This window comes from Rhinichthys klamathensis, unplaced genomic scaffold (genome assembly GCF_029890125.1).
Source record: "Rhinichthys klamathensis goyatoka isolate OS25496 unplaced genomic scaffold, OSU_Roscu_1.1 h1tg001048l_1, whole genome shotgun sequence".
Classification (NCBI taxonomy): Eukaryota; Metazoa; Chordata; class Actinopteri; order Cypriniformes; family Leuciscidae; genus Rhinichthys; species Rhinichthys klamathensis.
The window spans coordinates 144,063-168,310 of NW_026607320.1; the positions used below are offsets into that span (position 1 = coordinate 144,063).

The 24,248-nt window shown below is 37.7% G+C and overlaps 1 protein-coding gene across 3 annotated transcripts; it reads left to right on the forward strand.

Annotated features, from left to right (window-relative positions):
* The first annotated feature begins 8,806 nt into the window (after nt 1-8,806).
* LOC130079427 (uncharacterized) lies at nt 8,807-20,372 on the forward strand. Of its 3 annotated transcripts, XM_056244692.1 has the most exons (8): nt 8,807-10,938; nt 11,164-11,353; nt 11,425-11,536; nt 12,384-12,640; nt 12,756-12,955; nt 13,392-13,551; nt 18,737-18,877; nt 20,286-20,372. In XM_056244692.1, the coding sequence occupies exons 2-8, from the start codon at nt 11,167-11,169 to the stop codon at nt 20,342-20,344; spliced, it is 1,116 nt and encodes a 371-aa protein (XP_056100667.1). In that variant the 5' UTR covers nt 8,807-10,938; nt 11,164-11,166; the 3' UTR covers nt 20,345-20,372. The 3 variants fall into 3 exon arrangements, 2 of the variants coding, with proteins under 2 accessions (XP_056100667.1, XP_056100668.1); XM_056244693.1 differs by lacking the exon at nt 8,807-10,938 and having other exon boundaries at nt 10,948-11,353; XR_008806454.1 differs by lacking the exons at nt 12,384-12,640; nt 12,756-12,955; nt 13,392-13,551; nt 18,737-18,877; nt 20,286-20,372 and having other exon boundaries at nt 11,425-11,510.
* Nucleotides 20,373-24,248: the final 3,876 nt, after the last annotated feature.

Genomic DNA, 24,248 nt, shown 5'->3' on the forward strand with positions numbered 1-24,248 from the left:
GAAGGAGTCTAAGAGTACTTATAGAAAGTTCAAGTTCAAGTTCAAAGACTCTTTGGCCTGAAATATGATAAGTAGGTTAAATATGGACCACTGTCTGGCTGATGAAACATCAGAAGGAGTCAATAAGTATGAATCGAAAGATCAAGTTCAAGTTCAAAGACTCTTTGGCCAGAAATATGTTAAGTAGGTCAAATATGGACCACTGTCTGGCTGATGAAACATCAGAAGTAGTCAATAATATGAATAGAAAGATCAAGTTCAAGTTCAAAGACTCTTTTGCCAGAAATATGTTAAGTAGGTCAAATATGGACCACTGTCTGGCTGATGAAACATCAGAAGGAGTCAATTAGTATGAATAGAAAGATCCCGTTCAAGGATTCTCTGGCAAGATATATGTACAGAAATGTAACATTTGAACTACTGAAGAAACATCAGAAGGAGTCTAAGAGTATGTATAGAAAGATCAAGTTCAAGGATTCTCTGGCAAGCCTTGAATAATACTTTGGAAAGAAATTTCTTACTACAAGAAATATGTTAAGTAGGTCAAATATGGACCACTGTCTGGTTGATGAAACATCAAAAGGAGTCTATGAGTATTTATAGAAAGCTCAAGGTCAAAGACTCTTTGGCCAGAAATATGTTAAGTAGATCAAATATGGACAAATCTCTCTGGCTGATGAAACATTAGAAGGAGTCAATTAGTATGAATAGAAAGAACCCGTTCAAGGATTCTCTGGCAAGATATATGTACAGAAATGTAATATTTGAACTACTGAAGAAACATCAGGAGTCTAAGAGTATGAATAGAAAGTACAAGATTACGGACTCTTTGTCCAGAAATGTGTTCATAAGGGCAAATATGGTGTAATCTATGGTTGAAGTAAAATCAATAGAAGCCTATGAGTATGCATAGTAAGTTAGCCTTCGAAAAGACTTTGGCCAGAAATATGTTAAGTAGGTCAAATATGGACCACTTTCTGGCTGATGAAACATCAGAAGGAGTCTATGAGTATTTATAAAAAGTTCAAGTTCAAGTTCAAAGACACTTTGGCCAGAAATGTGTTAAGTGGGTCAAATATGGACCACTGTCTGGCTGATGAAACATCAAAAGGAGTCAATGAGTATGAATAGAAAGATCAAGTTCAAGAAATCTCTGGCAAGATATATTTACAAAAAGTCATATTTGAACTACTGTCCTTCTGTCTAAGAGTACTTATAGAAAGTTCAAGTTCAAGTTCAAAGACTCTTTGGCCTGAAATATGTTAAGTAGGTCAAATATGGACCACTGTCTGGCTGATGAAACATCAGAAGGAGTCTATGAGTATTTATAGAAAGTTCAAGATTAAGGACTCTTTGTCCAGAAATGTGGTCATAAGGTCAAAAATGGTCTAATCTATGGTTGAAGTACAATCAAAAGAAGTCTATGAGTATGCATGGTAAGTTAGCCTTTGAAAAGACTTTGGCCAGAAATATGTTAAGTAGGTCAAATATGGACCACTGTCTGGCTGAAGAAACATCAGAAAGAGTCTATGAGTATTTATAGAAAGTTCAAGTTCAAGTTCAAAGACTCTTTGCCTGAAATATGTTAAGTAGGTCAAATATTGACCACTGTCTGGCTGATGAAACATCAGAAGGATTCAATGAGTATTTATAGAAAGATCAAGTTTAATGATTTTCTGGACAGAAATGTGTTCATAGTGTCACATATGGTCTAATTTATGGTTGAAGTAACATCAAAAGAAGTCTATGAGTATGCATGTTAAGTTAGCCTTTGAAAAGACTTTGGCCAGAAACATGTTAAGTAGGTCAAATTTGGACCACTGTCTGGCTGATGAAGCATCAGAAGGAGTCAATTAGTATGAATAGAAAGATCCCGTTCACGGATTCTCTGGCAAGATATATGTACATAAATGTAATATTTGAACTACTGAAGAAACATCAGAAGGAGTCTAAGAGTATGAATAGAAAGATCAAGTTCAATGATTCTCTGGCAAGCCTTGGATAATACTTTGGAAAGAAATTTCTTACTACAAGAAATATGTTAATTAGGTCAAATATGGACCACTGTCTGGTTGATGAAACATCAGAAGGAGTCTATGAGTGTTTATAGAAAGTTCAATTTCTAAGACTCTTTGGCCAGAAATATAAGTAGGTCAAATAAGGACCACTGTCTGGCTGATGAAACATCAGAAGGAGTCAATGAGTATGAATAGAAAGATCAAGTTCAAGGATTTTCTGGCAAGCCTTGGATAATACTTTGGTAAGAAATTTCTTACTACAAGAAATATGTTAAGTAGGTCAAATATGGACCACTGTCTGGTTGATGAAACATCAGAAGGAGTCTATGAGTATTTATAGAAAGTTCAAGTTCTAAGACTCTTTGGCCAGAAATAAGTTAAGTAGGTCAAATATGGACCACTCTCTGGCTGATGAAACATCAGAAGGAGTCAATTAGTATGAATAGAAAGATCCCGTTCAAGGATTCTCGGTAAAGATATATGTACAGAAATGTAATATTTGAACTACTGAAGAAACATCAGGAGTCTCAGAGTATGAATAGAAAGTAAAAGATTAAGGACTCTTTGTCCAGAAATGTGTTCATAAGGGCAAATATGGTCAAATCTATGGTTGAAGTCAAATCAAAAGAAGTCTATGAGTATGCATAGTAAGTTAGCCTTTGAAAAGACTTTGGCCAGAAATATGTTAAGTAGGTCAAATATCTGGCTGGCTGATGATACATCAGAAGGAGTCTATAAGTATTTATAAAATGTTCAAGTTCAAGTTCAAAGACACTTTGGCCAGAAATATGTTAAGTAGGTCAAATATGGACCACTTTCTGGCTGATGAAACATCAGAAGGAGTCTATGAGTATTTATAGAAAGTTCAAGATTAAGGACTCTCTGTCCAGAAATGTGGTCATAAGGTCAAATATGGTCTATTATATGGTTGAAGTCAAATCAAAAGAAGTCTATGAGTATGCATAGTAAGTTAGCCTTTGAAAAGACTTTGGCCAGACATATGTTAAGTAGGTCAAATATGGACCACTGTAGCAGACGGATGTGGGCCACTTCAGGCAATGATTCGGCACTGGTGGCCTTCTTATGGCCCGGACCAAATGTGTCTGAGCCTAAAGTGGCCCACATGTAAAATGGCAAATATGGGCCAAAAAATGTAAATCACATGTGGGCCATTTTAGGCAAAGATGCGGCACTCATGGCAATGTGTAATCTGAATCTTAGCCTAAAGTGGCCCATGTGATAGATAACAAATATGGCCCAAATATGACAAACCAAATATGGGCCACCTATGGCAAAAACGTGGCACAATTGACAATGACTAATCTGTATGTAAACCAAATATGGCCCACATATGTTTCAGCAAATGTGGCCCACTTATCTTAAAACATATATGGGCCAGGTTTGGCAAAGATATGGCTCAGTGTCACTGAATCATCTATATGTGAGCCAAAAGTGGCCCACATATAATGTTGCAAATGTGGCCCAGTTATTTAAAACATATCTGGGCCAGTTTTGGCAAAGATATGGCACAGTGGCACTGGCTCATCTGGATGTGAGCCAAAAGTGGCCCACATATAATCCTAAAAATGTGGCCCAGTTATCTTAAAACATATCTGGGCCAGTTTTGGCAAAGATATGGCACAGTGGCACTGGCTCATCTTGATGTGAGCCAAAAGTGGCCCACATATAATCCTAAAAATGTGGCCCAGTTATCTTATAACACATCTGGGCCAGGTTTGGCAAAGATATGGCTCAGGGACTACTGGCTCATCTGGATGTGAGCCAAAAGTGGCCCACATATAATGTTGCAAATGTGGCCCAATTATCTTATAACACATCTGGGCCAGGTTTGGCAAATATATGGCTCAGTGAGCACTAGCTCATCTGGATGTGAAACAAAAGTGTCCCACATATAATGCTGCAAATGTGGCCCAGTTATCTTATAAAACATCTGGGCCAGGTTTGGCAAAGATATGGCTAAGTGACCACTGGCTCATCTGGATGTGAGCCAAAAGTGGCCCACATATAATGCTGCAAATGTGGCCCAGTTATCTTATAACACATCTGGGCCAGGTTTGGCAAAGATATGGCTAAGTGACCACTGGCTCATCTGGATGTGAGCCAAAAGTGGCCCACATATAATGTGGAAAATGTGGCCCAATTATCTTATAACACATCTGGGCCAGGTTTGGCAAAGATATGGCTAAGTGACCATTGGCTCATCTGGATGTGAGCCAAAAGTGGCCCACATATAATGCTGCAAATGTGGCCCAGTTATCTTATAACACATCTGGGCCAGGTTTGGCAAAGATATGGCTAAGTGACCACTGGCTCATCTGGATGTGAGCCAAAAGTGGCCCACATATAATGTGGAAAATGTGGCCCAATTATCTTATAACACATCTGGGCCAGGTTTGGCAAAGATATGGCTAAGTGACCATTGGCTCATCTGGATGTGAGCCAAAAGTGGCCGACAAATAATCCTTAAAATGTGGCCCAGTTATCTTATAACACATCTGGGCCAGGTTTGGCAAAGATATGGCTCAGTGACCACTGGCTCATCTGGATGTGAGCCAAAAGTGGCCCACATATAATGTTGCAAATGTGGCCCAGTTATCTTATAACACATCTGGGCCAGTTTTGGCAAAGATTTGGCACAGTGGCACTGGCTCACCTCGAAGTGAGCCAAAAGTGGCCCATATATAATGTTGCAAGTGTGGCCCAGTTATCTTATAACACATCTGGGCCAGGTTTGGAAAATATATGGCTCAGTAACCACTGGCTCATCTTGAAGTGAGCCAAAAGTGGCCCACATATAATGTTGCAAATGTGGCCCAGATATCTTATAACACATCTGGGCCAGGTTTGGCAAATATATGGCTCAGTGACCAATGGCTCATCTGGATGTGAGCCAAAAGTGGCCCACATATAATTTTGAAAATGTGGCTCAGTTATCTTATAACACATCTGGGCCACGTTTGACAAAGATATGGCTCATCGAGTACTGGCTCATCTGGATGTAAGCCAAAAGTGGCCCACATATAATGTTGCAAATGTGGCCCAGTTATCTCAAAACATATCTGGGCCAGGTTTGGCAAATATATGGCCGAGTGACCACTGGCTCATCTGGATGTGAGCCAAAAGTGGCCCACATATAATGTGGCAAATGTGACCCAATTATCTTATAACACATCTGGGCCAGGTTTGGCAAAGATATGGCTCAGTGACCACTGGGCCATCTGGATGTGAGCCAAAAGTGGCCCACATATAATGTTGAAAATGTGGCTCAGTTATCTTATAACACATCTGGGCCACGTTTGACAAAGAAATGGCTCATCGAGTACTGGCTCATCTGGATGTAAGCCAAAAGTGGCCCACATATAATGTTGCAAATGTGGCCCAGTTATCTCAAAACATATCTGGGCCAGGTTTGGCAAATATATGGCTGAGTGACCACTGGCTCATCTGGATGTGAGCCAAAAGTGGCCCACATATAATGTGGCAAATGTGACCCAATTATCTTATAACACATCTGGGCCAGGTTTGACAAAGATATGGCTCAGTGACCACTGGCTCATCTGGATGTGAGCCAAAAGTGGCCCTCATATAATGTTGAAAATGTGGCCCAGTTATCTTATAACACATCTGGGCCACGTTTGGCAAAGATATAGCTCATCGAGCACTGGCTCATCTGGATGTGAGCCAAAAGTGGCCCACATATAATGTTGCAAATGTGGCCCAGTTATCTTAAAACATATTTGGGCCAGGTTTGGCAAATATATGGCACAGTGGCACTGGCTCATCTAGATGTGAGCCAAAAGTGGCCCACATATAATGCTGCAAATGAGGCCCAGTTATCTTAAAATGTATTTGGGCCAGTTTTGGCAAAGATATGGTACAGTGGCACTGCCTCATCTGGGTGTGAGCCGAAAGTGCCACCCATATGACATGGCAAATATGGCCCATATAATTCATAACAATTTGTACCACATTTAGAAAATATATGGCACAGTCAGCATTGGCTAATCAGGGTGTAAGTCTAACTTGGCCCACATTCGAATCAAAATATGCCCCCCAAAAATGTAAACCTACGTGACAAGTCTGGCTTATCAACACTTCTGACAATGACTAATTTAGCTTAAAAGGACAGACTTTGAAAATGCCTTGAAATTTTTTTTAACAACATTTAACAATATTTTTTGGTATAGATGCAGCAGACACAGGCTGTGTCTCGTGTACACCAATGCATTTTTTTTTCACGTGACTGGTGTGTTTATTCAATTGTTTTCAATGGGAGTGCCGCGTTTTTAAAACGCCATGAGTGTGACGAGGTGCTGAGCGTTTTTAAAAATTTTTTATCTGGCTATAAAGCGCTGACCACTCAGCATTTTTTACAGATCGGCGAGAGTTAAAGAATGTTAAACTTTGGTTAAAACGCTCATCACTGTCACTTTCTACCAGACTGTCCAATCACAATGGACCACACATACCACACTGACCAACTGTCACAACATTCTTTCTGTACAACATCAAATAGAGTAGATGGAAAAATAATATTTCTGGTCTCCGAACATACGTGTCTATATGACATCCGTACTATACAAACATTTTTAGTATTATACAAATTATCAGGGAAATCAGTTACAAGTAAACTGTGCCACAGATATTCTGTATAGCAACAAAGCATCTCAACAAAACAACAACAACAACAACAACAAAAACGCTGCACTGCCAAAACACAATCGCTCACAGCTAGGCCTTTTCAGATTGCCATAGCATTTTCAGCTGGCTAAAAACGCTTTGGTAGACACATGGCCTAAGGCTGGATGTGAGGCCACATGTTATGACATTGTGCTCACATATGTTTTGTAGGTAGAGTGTTTAGAAAAGTTCAAGTGTCTAAGTTCAAACTTATGAAGAGGTTTTTTTATGGTTTTGGGATGTGCAAGAAGATATTTAGTTGCTATTTGTGCAAAGCTAGGGGCACAATGATTTTGCCAAGTACATGTCCCTGTATCAACATATTTTTGTTGATCTAGGAACATCATTCCGGTTCATAAAAATAGTCCTAACTCTAACCCTAACCCTAACCCTACAATCAGAGGGACATTATAATAACACTGATAGAAGCATGGTTGAAAGCCTTAACTTCGCATAACTTCAAACTTCAATTCTAATTTGTCGATATGAATGCTGTTCCAGGATCAAGAAAGATGTTGAGCCAGGAACATGTTGTAGCCTACTTTGGCTATTTTTATAACAAACGCACTGGATTTGTAGTGGAGAATAGGTCAAAAAGGTTGTGATTCACTGTTCGTGTGACCCCACAAAGGGTAATATTTGAAACCCCCTTAAAATATTCAAATATTTAAAATAGCTATAATCAAATGAAAAAATTAAAATATTGAAAATATTGAAAATATAAAAAAATATTGTAATATTTTAAATAAACATTTTAAATAAATAAATAAACATTTAATTTTATTACATTTTTGGCTTAATATAATTAACATTTATGCAACTGTCATTTTAGGCTATACATTATCTTTCTTAAAGATAAAAAAATATATAATTTTAACATTATAATTTATGAAATATAATTAAATGAACGACAAATTAGTGAAGCTCTTGTGAGAAAATATTATTATTTTGATAATTAACTTTTTCATTTTTTTTTGTTTCAGCTTACTTATTTATTAGAGATAAGATCTCTATTTTGTTTATAACAAAATATTTACTGCATGTGAAGTTGTCTTTGAAAAAAAAAAAATCAAACGGACGATTCGGGCCTTTAAATTTAAACGTAGCTGTAAAGCGTGAAAAAGGCGCTCGAAACCAAAGTCAGTTAGAGGTTGAAAAAAATCAAACCGACGATTCGGGCCTTTAAATTTAAACGTAGCTGTAAAGCGCGAAAAAGGAGCTCGAAACCAAAAGGCCAGAGGATTGTCAGTTGGAGGGAGGACGAAATCTGCAAACAATCAAGGTAAGATATAATCGATACATTTATATTTTCTAGGCGATTGCTTCGTTATATCCATGTTGTGTGAGTTAATGGAATAACTTCTAATTTCGAAGTAACATAATTTTGGCAGTATAACTCTAAGCTAGATCTAGTATGGTTCTCGAATGCGAAATGAATCGATTGAACGGGCGCGCCAATATATTTATATTTGCTCATCTTGCCAATCTTCAGTCGGTTCTGCACGGTGAAAGTATTTAACTCTTGCTTATTTTGGCACAACGATGAAAAATGTATATAGCCTAGTGTAATATTTTATTCATGTTTATACATTGGGCATACAGTAATACTGCAGTAACTGCACTAGTTGTATTACTTTGTGAAAGCATTTTTCGTTAACTACAATAATGCACAAATTACTACATGCTTTTTATTACAATAAAAGCTTTTATGAGATGATTACAAAGTAATAATAGCCTAATAGATATTATTGAGCAAGTTGGTTCAGGTATTCTGTATTTCACATTTTTAGTATACCCTAGTCATTTTAAAATTAGTTTGTCTGCTTTGTTTTATTTTTTTATTTACTGTTTTGAGTCAGGATGTTTTTCACCTTAATAACACATGTCAATGTGATTTGCTACAGAAAACTGCTGGTGGGAATAAAAGCCTACAGTTTAGAATTCACTGTCACCATTAAGGTAAGCTGCTGATACATTTCATGTGGTACAAAATAAAAAAGTATCAATGTAAAAAATGTTTTTTTTTTTTCTTTTCTTTTTTCAGCGTACCTCATTAATGACTGCACTTTGTGTAATTGTAGGTGTAATTACTGTGTCATGGAGAGAGAAAAGTGGAATATCACTCGCAGCAATTTAAGGAAAAGGGCTGTTAAAAGAGTCACCCAGTTTATGAAATCTTTGAATGATGAGGATAGTATGGATTGTACTAATGAAGAGCATAGTGTTGAAAATGAAGTAGTTACTTCAAGCTTTGTTTTGCCACCAATCTGTGGATCAGAAAGTGATGGGGAAAGTGAATCAGCAAGTGACGAGGATAGCCTTGATATTACTAAAGAAGATCTAGTAGGATGTTTGAGAGACTGGGCAACACATTTTCGCATTTCATTGATTGCTTTGTCTGCCCTTTTGTCGATACTGAAAGTCCATCACCCATCTTTGCCAAAAGATGCAAGAACATTACTCAAAACACAGACTCATTATAGTGTTGTTTCCTTGGCGAGTGGATCATTCCATTACTTTGGTATACAGAAAATGTTCAGCCACATATTTCAGAAGCTTACATTAGTTGTCCGGAATCATCACAGCTTCAAATTACAATTAAACATGGATGGTCTTCCAATTTTTAAAAGTTCAGGTGTACAGTTCTGGCCAATTTTAGGAATGCTCCAGGCTTACACTAGGAAACCTGTGCTGATTGCTCTTTACTGTGGGAACTCGAAGCCTCAGTCATTGTCAGAATATCTGAAGGATCTGGTCTGTGAGTTGAAATCCTTGAGCACTGGTTTTGTTGTTAATGGAAAGACCTTCTTCTTGAATGTGTGCTCGGTAATCTGTGATGCTCCTGCAAGGGCTTTTATTAAGGGTATTAAGTCACACAATGGATACAGTGGCTGCGATAAATGTGTACAGTCTGGCATTTACATTAATAATCGCATGACATTCCCAGAACTTAATTCTAGGGTAAGAACCAATGTTTCATTTTCAAATGCAGAGGATGAAGACCACCATGTACAACATTCCCCATTTTGTGAAACATCTGTTCCCATGGTTAGTGGATTTCCACATGACTATATGCATTTAGTGTGCTTAGGCGTGGTGCGTCGTCTGCTTGATTTGTGGATGGGAACTCGCGGCAAGTTGAGTTACCGTATTTCATCCAGGCAAGTGTCTATCATTTCTGGCAAACTGCTTGCTCTCAAGAGTTACATACCCTCTGAATTTGCTAGAAGACCAAGGGCACTTGATGAAAGGTTACGATGGAAAGCAACAGAACTTAGGCAGTTCTTACTTTACACTGGTCCAGTAGTTTTGAGGGATGTGCTGACTACTGAGGTTTACCAAAATTTTATGTTGTTGTCTGTGGGCATATATATCTTGGCAAGTCCAACATATTGTTTGCTGTTAAATGACTTTGCAAACACACTACTTAGATCATTTGTTAAGCATTTTGGTGAACTCTATGGTCACTGTTTTGTAGTGTACAACATACATGGTCTAACTCATCTCAGTGATGATGTGAAGGTGCATGGCCACTTAGATTTAATATCAGGGTTTCCTTTTGAAAACTACTTAAAAAAAATTAAAGGAATGGTTAGAAAACCTAGCTCTCCACTACAGCAAGTTATACGCAGAATTTCAGAACTTGATTCAACAAGTTTAAATGATGAGGAAACCCAGAAAGCTCACAAAAAATTGAAAATGCTGCACTCAGATGGACCTGTTCCAGAAGGATTCACAGGAGCGGTCTCCCAATTTAAGGAACTGTCGATAGATGAGTTTGTCATCAACACATCAGAGAGGGACAGATGTATAAAAATGAACAATAAGATACTATTGGTTCAGAATATAATTGTCTTTGAAAATGAGGAATATATTGTCTGCAAAGAATATAGACACATTGCAAAGTTCTTTGATTATCCCATTGTGTCCACTGATTTGGGAATTTGTTTTGTGTCAGATCTGTCACCAAAGCTGATGTGCTTAACATTAGATGCCAAAATGCAGAAGTGTGTCCGGTTGCCTGTGGAGGTTGGATTTGTTGTCATTCCACTTCTTCATGCAGACCCATCCTAAATGTCATTCATAGCGTGGTGTTTTGGTAGACTTTAAAGCTGAATTTTAGATAGTCCAATCTTTTTCAAAATGAATTTATGTGCAGACTGGCATCACAATTAGACAGCAGTGACAGAGTCCAGCCTGCCTTGGTTTATCTCAGTAGGTGTGTACCATATTTATACTTCTAATAACTTGCATTGGTTCTGAAACATGTGTTAATAAGGACATTTATGTGCACTTAAATCATCATTCACCTTTTAAAGCCCTTATTATGATTATCATAAAAAAAATGGTTTCTAATTATGTTCATTTGTTTAAATTAAAAAAGTCCAAAAGTTATAAGTGCATACTCTTAATGTTAGTTACTTTGTGCCTCTTTCTGTTCTAGGTCATGTTTTACATTGTAGAGTTTCTAGAAACCCAAGAAGTTGAAGTGGTACCAGCACTTTGGGTTGAAGAAGAAATATGTCAATGGCCTGCTCAATACAGACGTGATGAATTAGTAAAGGCCATAAGAAGTGAGGAGCAACCTGGAAACATGTGGGACGCATATTCTGTTAGAATTTTATATAAAGCTGGTATGGACATATTATTATTTACCAATAGGCTTCACTTGTTAAAAAAAAGATCTAATGATATTTCTTTACAGCAACCTACAAAGCTGCTCGTCTGAAACTTCCTCAAGCGGAAACACAAACCGACCTTCAGACAGCAGAGGAAGAAGCTGTGGACGAAATTCCGAAGAAAAAGCGAAAAAGGCTGTAAGTATTAAAGTGCCATTCTACTACTATTGCTGTAGGCATAAAAAAAAAAGATGTTTATTGCTTGTAATATGTTTTTGTTCCTATTTAATATTTACTTGCTTTTATGTTTATGTTTTGAAGCTATATTCGTTTATATAAGCTACATTTAAAAAGTGTAATTTAAAGTGTAAAACTTATTTTTTAAAGTGTCATTATTTAAAAAAAAAAAAAGTTTTTATAAATACATACAGTATGTAATTCCATCAAAAACATTTTTTGAGGTGACTTAATCATGATCATGAGGTGACTAAAGATTCCCAGTTTCCAGCCATATTATACAATGATTTATTGCTTGTCTTTGTTGAATAATACAGAAGATAAAGAGCTTAAAAATAGTCAATTAAATCGCATTATTAGTAAAAAACAAAACAAAAACACACATTTTGATTATTTTCCTAACATTATTACATGTTCGGCCTCAAACTCTGACCATGATGACGTGTCACTACTTAAAGAGATCTTAGATTTGTTAGTGCATTAACATTTCTGCTAAATGTTTAGATTGGTTGGGGGGTAATATGCTTGTAATATATGCTTAGGGAAACCTTGGACATTGGCTTTAAATACAAGCTTAAATCTAAAAAAGGGTACAGCTGGGCAGATAAAGGCAGGAACACAAAACATTGACGATTCTTAAGGGAAACAGTTGGGCAACTAGGAGATAGTGGTGACAGAAGCGATAAACAGGGCAGGCAGGGAGGAACAGGAACAGCAGAAATTTGAGACACTACCAGACTAGACTGAGACTGATCTTTGAAATTGATTAAAATAAACTTTGATTTTATTTTCTGTGCCCCCTGACAAGACCAAACATTCGTTTTGAGAGTGACGACGAAGATTTGGTCAAACAAACAGGATCGTTGCCTCCAGCCCCAAAGATAACAGGACCAAACTTTGCAATTGAGTCTGCAATAAAGAGAAGAGTTCAAAATAAGCCTCAAACCCCAAAGCAGATGACAAGTCCTGAGCCCTGGCGTGCTGAAAAAAGCCCCGAACCCAGTCGGTCTATGGGAAGTTCTGAAGCACAACAGTCGGGAACAGTTACTTTAAGTGGTCTTGCTCGTAAGTGATTTATTAAATAAGTCCTCATGTCTCTTTCTAGATTTGTTTTCACAGGTGAATACAATTAATTATCTGTCAAAATTGCATAAATCACATGTTTGTCTTTTATTTTTAGCTCTTCTGCATAGAATTCTTACAAATCAGGAAATGATGATGGATCAACTAAAAGTCATCCTGATGAACATGCAGAAAATGGGCGAACCTGCTCATGGGCAGGATCCCATCGACAGAGACTTACTGCCGCTGAAAGATCTTACCTCCCTGCTGGCTGTGGAAAAACGTCTGAGGGAAGAGGCTGACCTCAAAAAAAAAATGGTAACTAACACTTTGCCTTACCAATATTGCATAAACTACTCCAACATACATTCAATTTGACTAAATTTTAATCAGACAATATATTAATATTCCACTTTATTAGACCATGGAAAACTAAAATTTATATTTTAAACTCGTTTTTTTTTTTTTTTTTTTTTTTTTTTTTTTTTTACTGTGGTGTAAAATCTTGTGTTTAAACCTCAAGGACACTGCAACTTCATGTTTTCAGTTGAATATGGAACTGCATCAGTGATAGATTGACAGTCCTACAGTAGATAACAGGTTAAGAAAGCAAGTATCCAACAAAGAGATTGTTCTAAATGCCAACTAAGTGTGAAGTGATTTTATGTATTTTTTATTTTATTCTGAATTGGGTAACTGTGAGTAGTGTTTATATAAAACATTTATCCCTGTTTTTTTTAATGATCTTTTTTAGATTACTGCATTGAGCTTCATTGGAGGAGTCGATGTTAAGGATAGCGTTTGGCGGGTTATGGGGCACTGTATTACCAACTCCCTTGGCAAACAACTTAACTGGCGTGGCATCAATGGCAAAACAGCTTTCCACAAACTGCAGCTGAAAGATGTCATTACTGGTAAGTGTTACAGTACATTGCATCTTCAGTCTAATAAGTCCATTCTCTATTGCTTGCATGCTTGATGCATATTTGCTCAAATTACGTAATTATTAAAAAAGGTTGATTAAAAAAAGTAAACACTTAAATGCATACTTATGCACGGGTATGACAGCCAGCAGTTTGTCACTAAAAGCTTTAGGCTTAAAAAAAAAATTTGTTTGGTTCCGGTTTCCGACCGACCCTGTCAATTTATGTGCGACCCAAATTTATTTTATGAGCTTGGGGAAGAAATAATAAAAATTAAATAGCCTAAATACACAAATAAAAAACTGAGGCGAACTATAATTTACGTTTTTGTACAGCACGCGATGCAAGATGCCTGTCCTCCAGCAAAACAAACGAGGCAGCTACATGGTCGTTCACACATCGTTCGTCAAACTGAACTATAATACATATACAAGTATTTTTTTTGTCATTAAGGACACTTTTATTCATATACGCACACATACAAATCAAATGCATGCATTCATAGGCACGCACACACCACATTACAGAGTAACCTCCATCCGCCTCCCAAGTTTCATTAAAAATCATCCCAAATCCCAATACCCTCTTCTGCTGTCTACCACTTATTTCGCCATGTATTTGTTCGTTTCTTTTATTATTTTATGCAATCCAAAACGCTCTAACCTGCCGCGCTTCGTATCTCCAGAGCCCGTCTAACTTGTCCGGGACAAATGGATTTTTGAAGGACAAGTAAAAGAGAATTTTACTTGCCCGAACGGACAAGTAGCCTGATTAGAACATCAATAACAAACAAAAAAATAACTAGGGAATCACTAAACCGAGAGAATGATTCTGATTTTATTACATTTATTGTAAGTTGCGATCGATTGTGGATAATATATTAGCCTGCTGACGGTGAGGTGCGCTGTTGACGCTCGCGCAGCCTCTCGAGGAGAAATCTACACACATGAGCGCAGCACACACACAGGTTAACAACATACTGCCTCTAAAAAATCTAAATGTGGAGTTTCTATATTTTAACATATGTGTTAAGCAGCCTCAATTATTTTTCCTGAATACCATATCACGATTGAAAATGTGACATTGATTTCCTACAACAGTTCAATAAACAGTTAAAATCAAGTCACTTACATTTTAGATGCAATATTGGCTGTTTTTGTTCTGTTGCTGCAGCGAAAATAGTTCCAAACAAAAATCACAGCAGAACCACGGCACAGGAACACTCAACCTGTTTTCATTACTGAATGATTCAGCATTTTGACCGAATCGGTTGAGTCAAAGATTCAATGACCCATTCATTTCATCTGTCTCATTCTTGAATGAATCAGCCGTTTAAACGAATCGTTTGAATTAATGAATCAATGACTCACTCATTAATACGGCCGCCTGCCGCCACCTATTGGCAGTTTAGTGTTATGTTTATAAGTAGCCTAGTATACTTCTTTCCGATGTTTCTTATTTGTACATTTAAATCAATTTCATAACATTATTTTATGCAATTGTAATTTTTCAGTGTAAATTATTTAATTTGATCAGCCCTATCTAGGGTAACAGTATGCTTGATCTTTCATTTTAAATTCCTAAATTTGATCAATAAATTCAATTATTTAGAATAAGACGACACTATAGGGCATTTAATAAGATTGGGGGAGGGGATGCCCTTCAAAGGTGCAGATATTACAATATGCCAATTTAAATATCAAAGCTGATTGAACACTGATGAGAACATTGCTTCAGAATAAATACATTTAAAAATTTTAAAAAATCCGGACAAGCAACTTTTTTACTCTGACAAGTGAATGACAGATTTACTTGTTTGGAGGGCAAGCATATGAAAAGGCTTAAGGTCGAGCCCTGAATAATTTCCCTACCTATCCCTTGCTGCTGCCACTAAAAAAAAAAAAAAAAAAAAAAAAAAAAAAAAAAAAAATCCCTACCGACCCATGACCTCAACTGACAACAAACCAGAACCAAACTTTTTTTTTTTTTATGCCTTATTGTGGAAACAATCCCAAACATAGCTGTCCATCTCCACACATGGAGCTCTCATACAATAAGAAACTGATGCAACAGGCAATCCATATTACCTGATGCATCCCTTACTAAAAAGAAGTATACTTTACAGTTAGGTCTGGGCGATAAAACGATAATGAAAATTATCGCAATATAAATTTTCTCAATAAAACAATATCAAGTGTTTGATAAATGTTCGATAATGTTCGATAAATCGATAATCGTGCCACACTGAACATTTATTAGCTCGGCTCAAAGTCCAAACTGCAGCGCAGCGTTTATCAGATCAGATGTTTACTTGCTGAATACAATTAAATATATATATCTCACATTTCATAGTGCAGTTAATATTAGTAGGCTAACATTACAGTAAATCCGTGGTAAATGATGAGAATTTGTACGGAAAAGCCTTCTGACTGTATCGTTGCGCACAGTGTTTCTCCTGTTTGTCAGCGCTGTTTCATCTGCCTTTAAACTGGTTTAAATCACTGAAACATTTGTGTTCTTCGCTGAATTCAAGCGCTTCTCACTGGATCTCACAGCGCTGTTTAGTGGTCGTGTGATTAAGACACCTGTCAAGTTTGAAATCCACCGGACTAACGGTTCAAGAGATAAGTGGTTAACAGACAGACAAACGTTTCTGTAATTTATAGATAGTTAACAAAAAGAACAGATAAAAATACTGTTAAAGTACCGGACCGATAAGCAGTATCGGTAAGAGTGGTAATACCATTAAAACCTTAACAATATCCCTACCACAACGTGCGTGCACTTTCCTTCTCTCAAAAAATATAACTGCTATCTGCCACATAATGAAACATCCTAACAAAAGCTCTCGTTTATACAGGCTGTATATTTTTCTTTACTTTCAAAGCTATGGGTTAACTTTTGTCCAGCCGATCTAGGCGTTTTAAAACAAACACACAAAAAACCCAGAGAGCCTAAAAAACAATCCTAATAATAATGTAGGACCGCATATAGGTTTATTTTCGTTTTGTTACATTATTTAGGCTATTTTCAAATACTTCAAGTGTACAAATAAAAACAAAAATATATCAAGAAAACACAATCTATTGAGTCAGCATGATAAAGCCGTTAAAGGGACTGCTCACGTCTTTTGCGCGCTCAAGTTCGATTTCAAATGTAGGCGCGCGGTGTGCGCGCTCATGATGGAAGCAACGCGGTCGCGGTGCGACGCGCTCTTTTTTTTTTCGAGTGCGTCCACGCCGCATCGAGATAAAACATATAGTGTATAAAACCGAAACAAGTAGCGTTCTAACTGAATGAATACAGCTAAACTACCTATATCCCTTAGTGAGCACGAAGCAGCAGCGCAGCCAGCCACCGAGTGTTCTATGTGTGTGTGCTAAACTGTGGCGCTGTTACAAAATAGCCTAAATTAAAGCATTTAAAGTTGGGGATAAACCATAGGCTAATTATATTTAGATTTATATTATACAGTAATATATAACTGCTTATAAAGGAATACAAATCAAGGAGTAAATCATTGAAAATTTCTTTCTATTGGTAAAAAAAAAAAAAAAAACCGGTCGACCAATAAGAATGTCAGTCGACCAAGACGGCATCGACCGATTACTCGACTAAACGACTAAAGTTGACAGCCCTACAAACTTTCCTCCTCACCGTGTCTATATTGTCTTAATTTAAGACAAATATAGACATGTCCTCTTCCTGGCAGATTTTTTGTAACATCTTTAATTGATTGAAACTTCTGAATTATTTTCAAATAATTTAGCTATTTTCTTACAGCCAGTTTCTATTTTGTGATGCTCAACAATCTTTTGCTGCACATCAGAATTATATTCTTTGGTTTTACTCATTGTGATGGATAGGGATGTCAATTTTCACAAATTCCCATGATCGATCATAATTTAAATTAACAATCAATTAATTGATTGATCTGTTAGCCTTTATAGTGCGATATGCATCTACTGCAGTGGCTATGGCCAACAGCATGACAGCGTCTGCAAATGCTGCTCAAAACGCTATGTTCCTCACCAAATCAATGAGAAGGGTTTTAAATATAATTAAAGGGCTAGTAGGATTGTAAAATGTTTTGATGTGGTTGATAATTAAATTAATTATTTAATAATCAAAAATAACTACTAATACAACGTGTCACCAACGCGCCTCATATGCGCTTAGAATGTGTGACTGTTGTGGACGAGCTCTTCCTGGAACAACTGCACGCGCTGAATGAATCTGCTACCATTAAACTGGAGCACTTTGCTAGCACGTTGTTTATCTACAAGAAACGCATCCTATATGAGATTAATCATATATATTCAAAATAAACATAATATTACAAATTATATCTGCCCAAAATGACGCATGCACAAGTGAACTTTAAGTTATGTGCCATTCATTCAGAACTACTCATGTTGTGGACGCGCTCTTCCTGGAGCAACGCGACACGGCAGTAAACCCAAATAATTCACAATGTTTTATTACAATATTGTTCTCTTTATAATGTTATGTAATATTACAGTCCCAATAGTCATTATTAGTCGTGCACTGCCGTTTGAGCTGCACGTGCTGAAGCTGACGCTTTACTATAGAGTTAATTCTTAACCAAATGCATCCAATATGAGATAAATCAGATATAGATAGGCATCCACAAAATAAACAATATTACAACTTACATTTGCACAAAACAAAAGGCTGCGAATGCACACACAAACTAATAGTCTTGATGAAAGTGTAAAATGGTCCCAAACATAACTCCGGCACGCTTTCGCGGTTGAGCAGCACGCACGCGCATGAACCTGCTTAATCAATGATCGATAAGTTGTATCGATTAAATGTATTATCGGCAATTGTATTATCGTTGACATCCCTAGTGATGGATGATTAAGGGAATTTGGCCTTTGTGTTTCTTCATATTTAAACTCCTCTGAAACAAGAAAACATATCTATACAATTACATGTTCCTAGTCACCCTTGTTTGCTAAAAAAAAAGGTTAAACTTGTGCCTTTTGGGCATCCGGAAACAAAAAGTGTCCTTGTCCGTGGCCAAAATGTTATTTAGAGTGGCACTGGCAAAGTATGCATTTGGCTAATGCTTGTCTTCCTGCTAATTGTGTCCTAAGATTTTAAAAGTTGTCTAATCCATCCTTGCATTTACAATGTTATATATTTTTAGGAACGGTCAGAACCAATAGACTGACAGCTGCGGCCACTGATCAAGAAATTGAAACATTTATTAAAAAATGGCTTCATCTGTCAAGTGACCGAGACGGAGGGAGAAGAGAAAGGGAGAAACGGAGGAGGTCCCAAGACACCTGTAAGTCAGTTGTGTTTTTGCTATATGTGTATAATACCATGGTCTGTCTGAATACTTGATTATGGCCCTAGAAAATCTGTTTTATTTTTTCCCAAATTCCGTTTTTTCCTTTTTCATTTTTGCTAATTCCGTTTTTTCCATTTCCATGTTTGGGAATTCAGTTTTTTTTTTTTACCCTTACTGTTATTTTAGTCGTAAAAAGAGTGTGCTTGTAATGCTAATGATTAAAATGTACACAAATAAAATAGGAATGACCTTACATTTATTGAGGTAACAGACATTTACTCTTACTTTTCTGCACAAATACTGCATGATGCAACATAACACTGCACTCTAAGTTCTTCAAGTAACAATAAAATATGGTTATGAGCTTTAAAATGTCCAGTAAAATAAATTATATTAGTTTATGCCAGGTAAGCAGCCGAAAATGAATAGTTGAATAAAGTCGTTATTTTTGTTTGTTTTTTTGCGCACGAAAAGTATTCTCGTCGCTTGATAAACTTAAGATTGAGCCACTGTAGTCACTCAGACTATTTTAACAATGTTTTTAATACGTTTTCTGGGCTGGCAAGTTTCAATCCCTTAGAAGCCTATGGAGGAGTGATCCAGCTCTCAGATTTAATCAAAAATATCTTAATTTTTGTTCCGAAGATGAACGAAAGTCTTACGGGGTTGGAACAACATGAGGGAGAGTAATTACTGACAGAATTTTCATTTTTGGGTGAACTATCCCTTTAACTACTTTAGTTGACATGAGGCATGAACAATTCTTTTACAGCATTTATAAATCTTAGTTAATGTTCTCCCAAATGCATTATTTAAATCAAAAGTTGTGAACTAACATGAACAAACAGTGAATGACTGAAAAATTAAAAAAGCTTAATAAATAATGCAGTTCATGTTAGTTAATACTAGTTAATACATTAATTAATGTTAACAATTAAGGCCTTTTGGCCTCATTATACTTCTGCGTCGGACCTACGCCGGAGCTTCTACGCTGTAGGCAACGCGTTGGTTTTCATTTATACTTTTGCGTCGTTGTCCGCGTTGACGCGCTATTACACTTGTAGAGGGAGCATGTGAAACCCTAGGGAGCGGTCCTGGCAGACAAATCACAGCGCTTGCGTCCACATAGAGTTGACGTGTTGTTACATTTTTGGAGAGGTGCACGTCAGGGTACGCTGAAGGGTACGCGCGCTACACACAGCCTACGACGCAGCTACGGCGTGAGTTCGACGCAGAAGTATAAATAGGCCTTTAGAGTTACCAAACTGTTTAATGCACTGGTAGGTCCAGTCCATTTTTTCCCCATTCAGTATTAATGTGCTATTGCTAGTAAAACACTATTGTAAAATCAGCATTCTGTTACTGAGTCAACAGTTTTTGTTTTTTTGTGTATCCAATAAAGGCTTGCAAGATTGCCATGATGACGCAGATGGGCCCAGTCAAGGAGGTCAAATTCTTTAATTTTGGATGGCTCCATTTGTCAGTGTTTTAAAAGTGTGTTTACTTCTGCGTTGTCTTTTTTTTGGGATGACCAACTGGAAACATATTTTGTTTTTTGTTTAGTTTTAAGATATTTTATATGCACATATTTTGTGTTTGTTTATTATTACTATTTTTTTTTAGATTGCTTTCCAGTTTTGAAAATTGAAACTTGCACTTGGTTGTTCTTTGAAAATATTAATAAATAATGCAAATGTTTTCAGAAATGTGTTTAAATCATCTGTTGTAACTTTTTTTAACATAGAAAGGGGGCATTTTTAAATTTCTCTTTAGTGTATATTTCTCTTAGTGTCAGGCACAGCATGCACACACAAAAACACACAGTTATGGTTTATTTATGTAATTCTTGACACACATGTGGCTGAACAAATGGCCTGCTTGTGGACCAGATCTGGCAAACCGGAGTGAATTGCAAAAGTGCCACCATTCCATTCTGCATGAGGAATGTTGGGAAAGACCAGGGTTTGTATAAAAATCAACTGTGGCCAGGTGTGGTTTATTTGGTTTGTGTTTGGGTTACATGTGGCATTGCTATGGCTTAATTGTGGCCCAAATCTGGCAAACAGGAGGGGACTGCCTTAAGTGCCATAATTTGCATCTGGCCCACATACCGCGTGAAATGATGGCACTTGAACGGTCCGTTCCTGTTTGCCAGATTTGGACCACAATTAGCCCAAAGCAATGCCGCATGTCAGCCATAAACAAAACAAATGAAGCAGAACTGGCCCACATCTGGCCCAGACACCAAAATTGCTGTGGCCCACACTTGACACTTTCATCTGGCCCACATACCGCATGGAATGATGGCACTTGGGCGGTCTGCTCCTGTTTGCCAGATTTGGGCCACAATTAAGCCATAGCAATGCCGCATGTCAGCCGTAAACAAAACAAATGAAGCAGAACTGGCCCACATCTGGCCCAGACACCAAAATTGCTGTGGCCCAGATCTGGCCCACACTTGACACTTTCATCTGGCCCACATACCGCGTGGAATGATGGCACTTGGGCGGTCCGCTCCTGTTTGCCAGATTTGGGCCACAATTAAGCCATAGCAATGCCGCATGTCAGCCGTAAACAAAACAAATGAAGCAGAACTGGCCCACATCTGGCCCAGACACCAAAATTGCTGTGGCCCAGATCTGGCCCACACTTGACACTTTCATCTGGCCCACATACCACGTGGAATGATGGCACTTGGGCGGTCCGCTCCTGTTTGCCAGATTTGGGCCACAATTAAGCCATAGTAATGCCGCATGTCAGCCGTAAACAAAACAAATGAAGCAGAACTGGCCCACATCTGGCCCAGACACCAAAATTGCTGTGGCCCAGATCTGGCCCACACTTGACACTTTCATCTGGCCCACATACCGCGTGGAATGATGGCACTTGGGCGGTCCGCTCCTGTTTGCCAGATTTGGGCCACAATTAAGCCATAGCAATGCCGCATGTCAGCCGTAAACAAAACAAATGAAGCAGAACTGGCCCACATCTGGCCCAGACACCAAAATTGCTGTGGCCCAATTCCGGCCCACACTTGACACTTTCATCTGGCCCACATACCGCGTGGAATGATGGCACTTGGGCGGTCCGCTCCTGTTTGCCAGATTTGGGCCACAATTAAGCCATAGTAATGCCGCATGTCAGCCGTAAACAAAACAAATGAAGCAGAACTGGCCCACATCTGGCCCAGACACCAAAATTGCTGTGGCCCAGATCCGGCCAACAGTTGACACTTTCATCTGGCCCACATACCCTTTGAACTTTAAACTGTGGGCTAGATGTGGGCCAGTTCTGCTTCATTTGTTTTGTTTATGGCTGACATGCGGCATTGCTATGGCTTAATTGTGGCCCAAATCTGGCAAACAGGAGCGGACCGCCCAAGTGCCATCATTCCACGCGGTATGTGGGCCAGATGAAAGTGTCAAGTGTGGGCCGGAATTGGGCCACAGCAATTTTGGTGTCTGGGCCAGATGTGGGCCAGTTCTGCTTCATTTGTTTTGTTTACGGCTGACATGCGGCATTGCTATGGCTTAATTGTGGCCCAAATCTGGCAAACAGGAGCGGACCGCCCAAGTGCCATCATTCCACGCGGTATGTGGGCCAGATGAAAGTGTCAACTGTGGGCCGGATCTGGGCCACAACAATTTTGCTATCTGGGTGTCTGGCTGATGAAACATCAGAAGGAGTCAATAATATGAATAGAAAGATCAAGTTCAAGTTCAAAGACTCTTTTGCCAGAAATATGTTAAGTAGGTCAAATATGGACCACTGTCTGGCTGATGAAACATCAGGAGTCAATTAGTATGAATAGAAAGATCCCGTTCAAGGATTCTCTGGCAAGATATATGTACAGAAATGTAACATTTGAATTACTGAAGAAACATCAGAAGGAGTCTAAGAGTATGAATAGAAAAATCAAGTTCAAGGATTCTCTGGCAAGCCTTGCATAATACTTTGGAAAGAAATTTCTTACTACAAGAAATATGTTAAGTAGGTCAAATATGGACCACTGTCTGGTTAATAAAACATCAGGAGTCTATGAGTATTTATAGAAAGCTCAAGGTCAAAGACTCTTTGGCCAGAAATATGTTAAGTAGATCAAATATGGACCACTCTCTGGCTGATGAAACATTAGAAGGAGTCAATTAGTATGAATAGAAAGAACCCGTTCAAGGATTCTCTGGCAAGATATATGTACAGAAATGTAATATTTGAACTACTGAAGAAACATAAGGAGTCTAAGAGTATGAATAGAAAGTACAAGATTACGGACTCTTTGTCCAGAAATGTGTTCTTAAGGGCAAATATGGTCTAATCTATGGTTGAAGTAAAATCAAAAGAAGCCAATGAGTATGCATAGTAAGTTAGCCTTTGAAAAGACTTTGGCCAGAAATATGTTAAGTAGGTCAAATATGGACCACTTTCTGGCTGATGAAACATCAGAAGGAGTCTATGAGTATTTATAAAAAGTTCAAGTTCAAGTTCAAAGACACTTTGGCCAGATATGTGTTAAGTGGGTCAAATATGGACCACTGTCTGGCTGATGAAACATCAAAAGGAGTCAATGAGTATGAATAGAAAGATCAAGTTCAAGAATTCTCTGGCAAGATATATTTACAAAAAGTCATATTTGAACTACTGTCCTTCTGTCTAAGAGTACTTATAGAAAGTTCAAGTTCAAGTTCAAAGACTCTTTGGCCTGAAATATGTTAAGTAGGTCAAATATGGACCACTGTCTGGCTGATGAAACATCAGGAGTCAATTAGTATGAATAGAAAGATCCCGTTCAAGGATTCTCTGGCAAGATATATGTACAGAAATGTAACATTTGAACTACTGAAGAAACATCAGAAGGAGTCTAAGAGTATGAATAGAAAAATCAAGTTCAAGGATTCTCTGGCAAGCCTTGCATAATACTTTGGAAAGAAATTTCTTACTACAAGAAATATGTTAAGTAGGTCAAATATGGACCACTGTCTGGTTAATAAAACATCAGGAGTCTATGAGTATTTATAGAAAGCTCAAGGTCAAAGACTCTTTGGCCAGAAATATGTTAAGTAGATCAAATATGGACCACTCTCTGGCTGATGAAACATTAGAAGGAGTCAATTAGTATGAATAGAAAGAACCCGTTCAAGGATTCTCTGGCAAGATATATGTACAGAAATGTAATATTTGAACTACTGAAGAAACATAAGGAGTCTAAGAGTATGAATAGAAAGTACAAGATTACGGACTCTTTGTCCAGAAATGTGTTCTTAAGGGCAAATATGGTCTAATCTATGGTTGAAGTAAAATCAAAAGAAGCCAATGAGTATGCATAGTAAGTTAGCCTTTGAAAAGACTTTGGCCAGAAATATGTTAA

What these genes read in the sequence shown, in the direction of transcription:
- LOC130079427 (XM_056244692.1), top strand. Translation starts at nt 11,167, where the DNA reads ATGTTTTACATTGTAGAGTTTCTAGAAACCCAAGAAGTTGAAGTGGTA. An exon ending in CTGACCTCAAAAAAAAAATG is followed by an intron (nt 12,956 to 13,391) that starts GTAACTAACACT and finishes GATCTTTTTTAG; the next exon opens with ATTACTGCATTGAGCTTCAT. An exon ending in GAGGAGGTCCCAAGACACCT is followed by an intron (nt 18,878 to 20,285) that starts GTAAGTCAGTTG and finishes TATCCAATAAAG; the next exon opens with GCTTGCAAGATTGCCATGAT.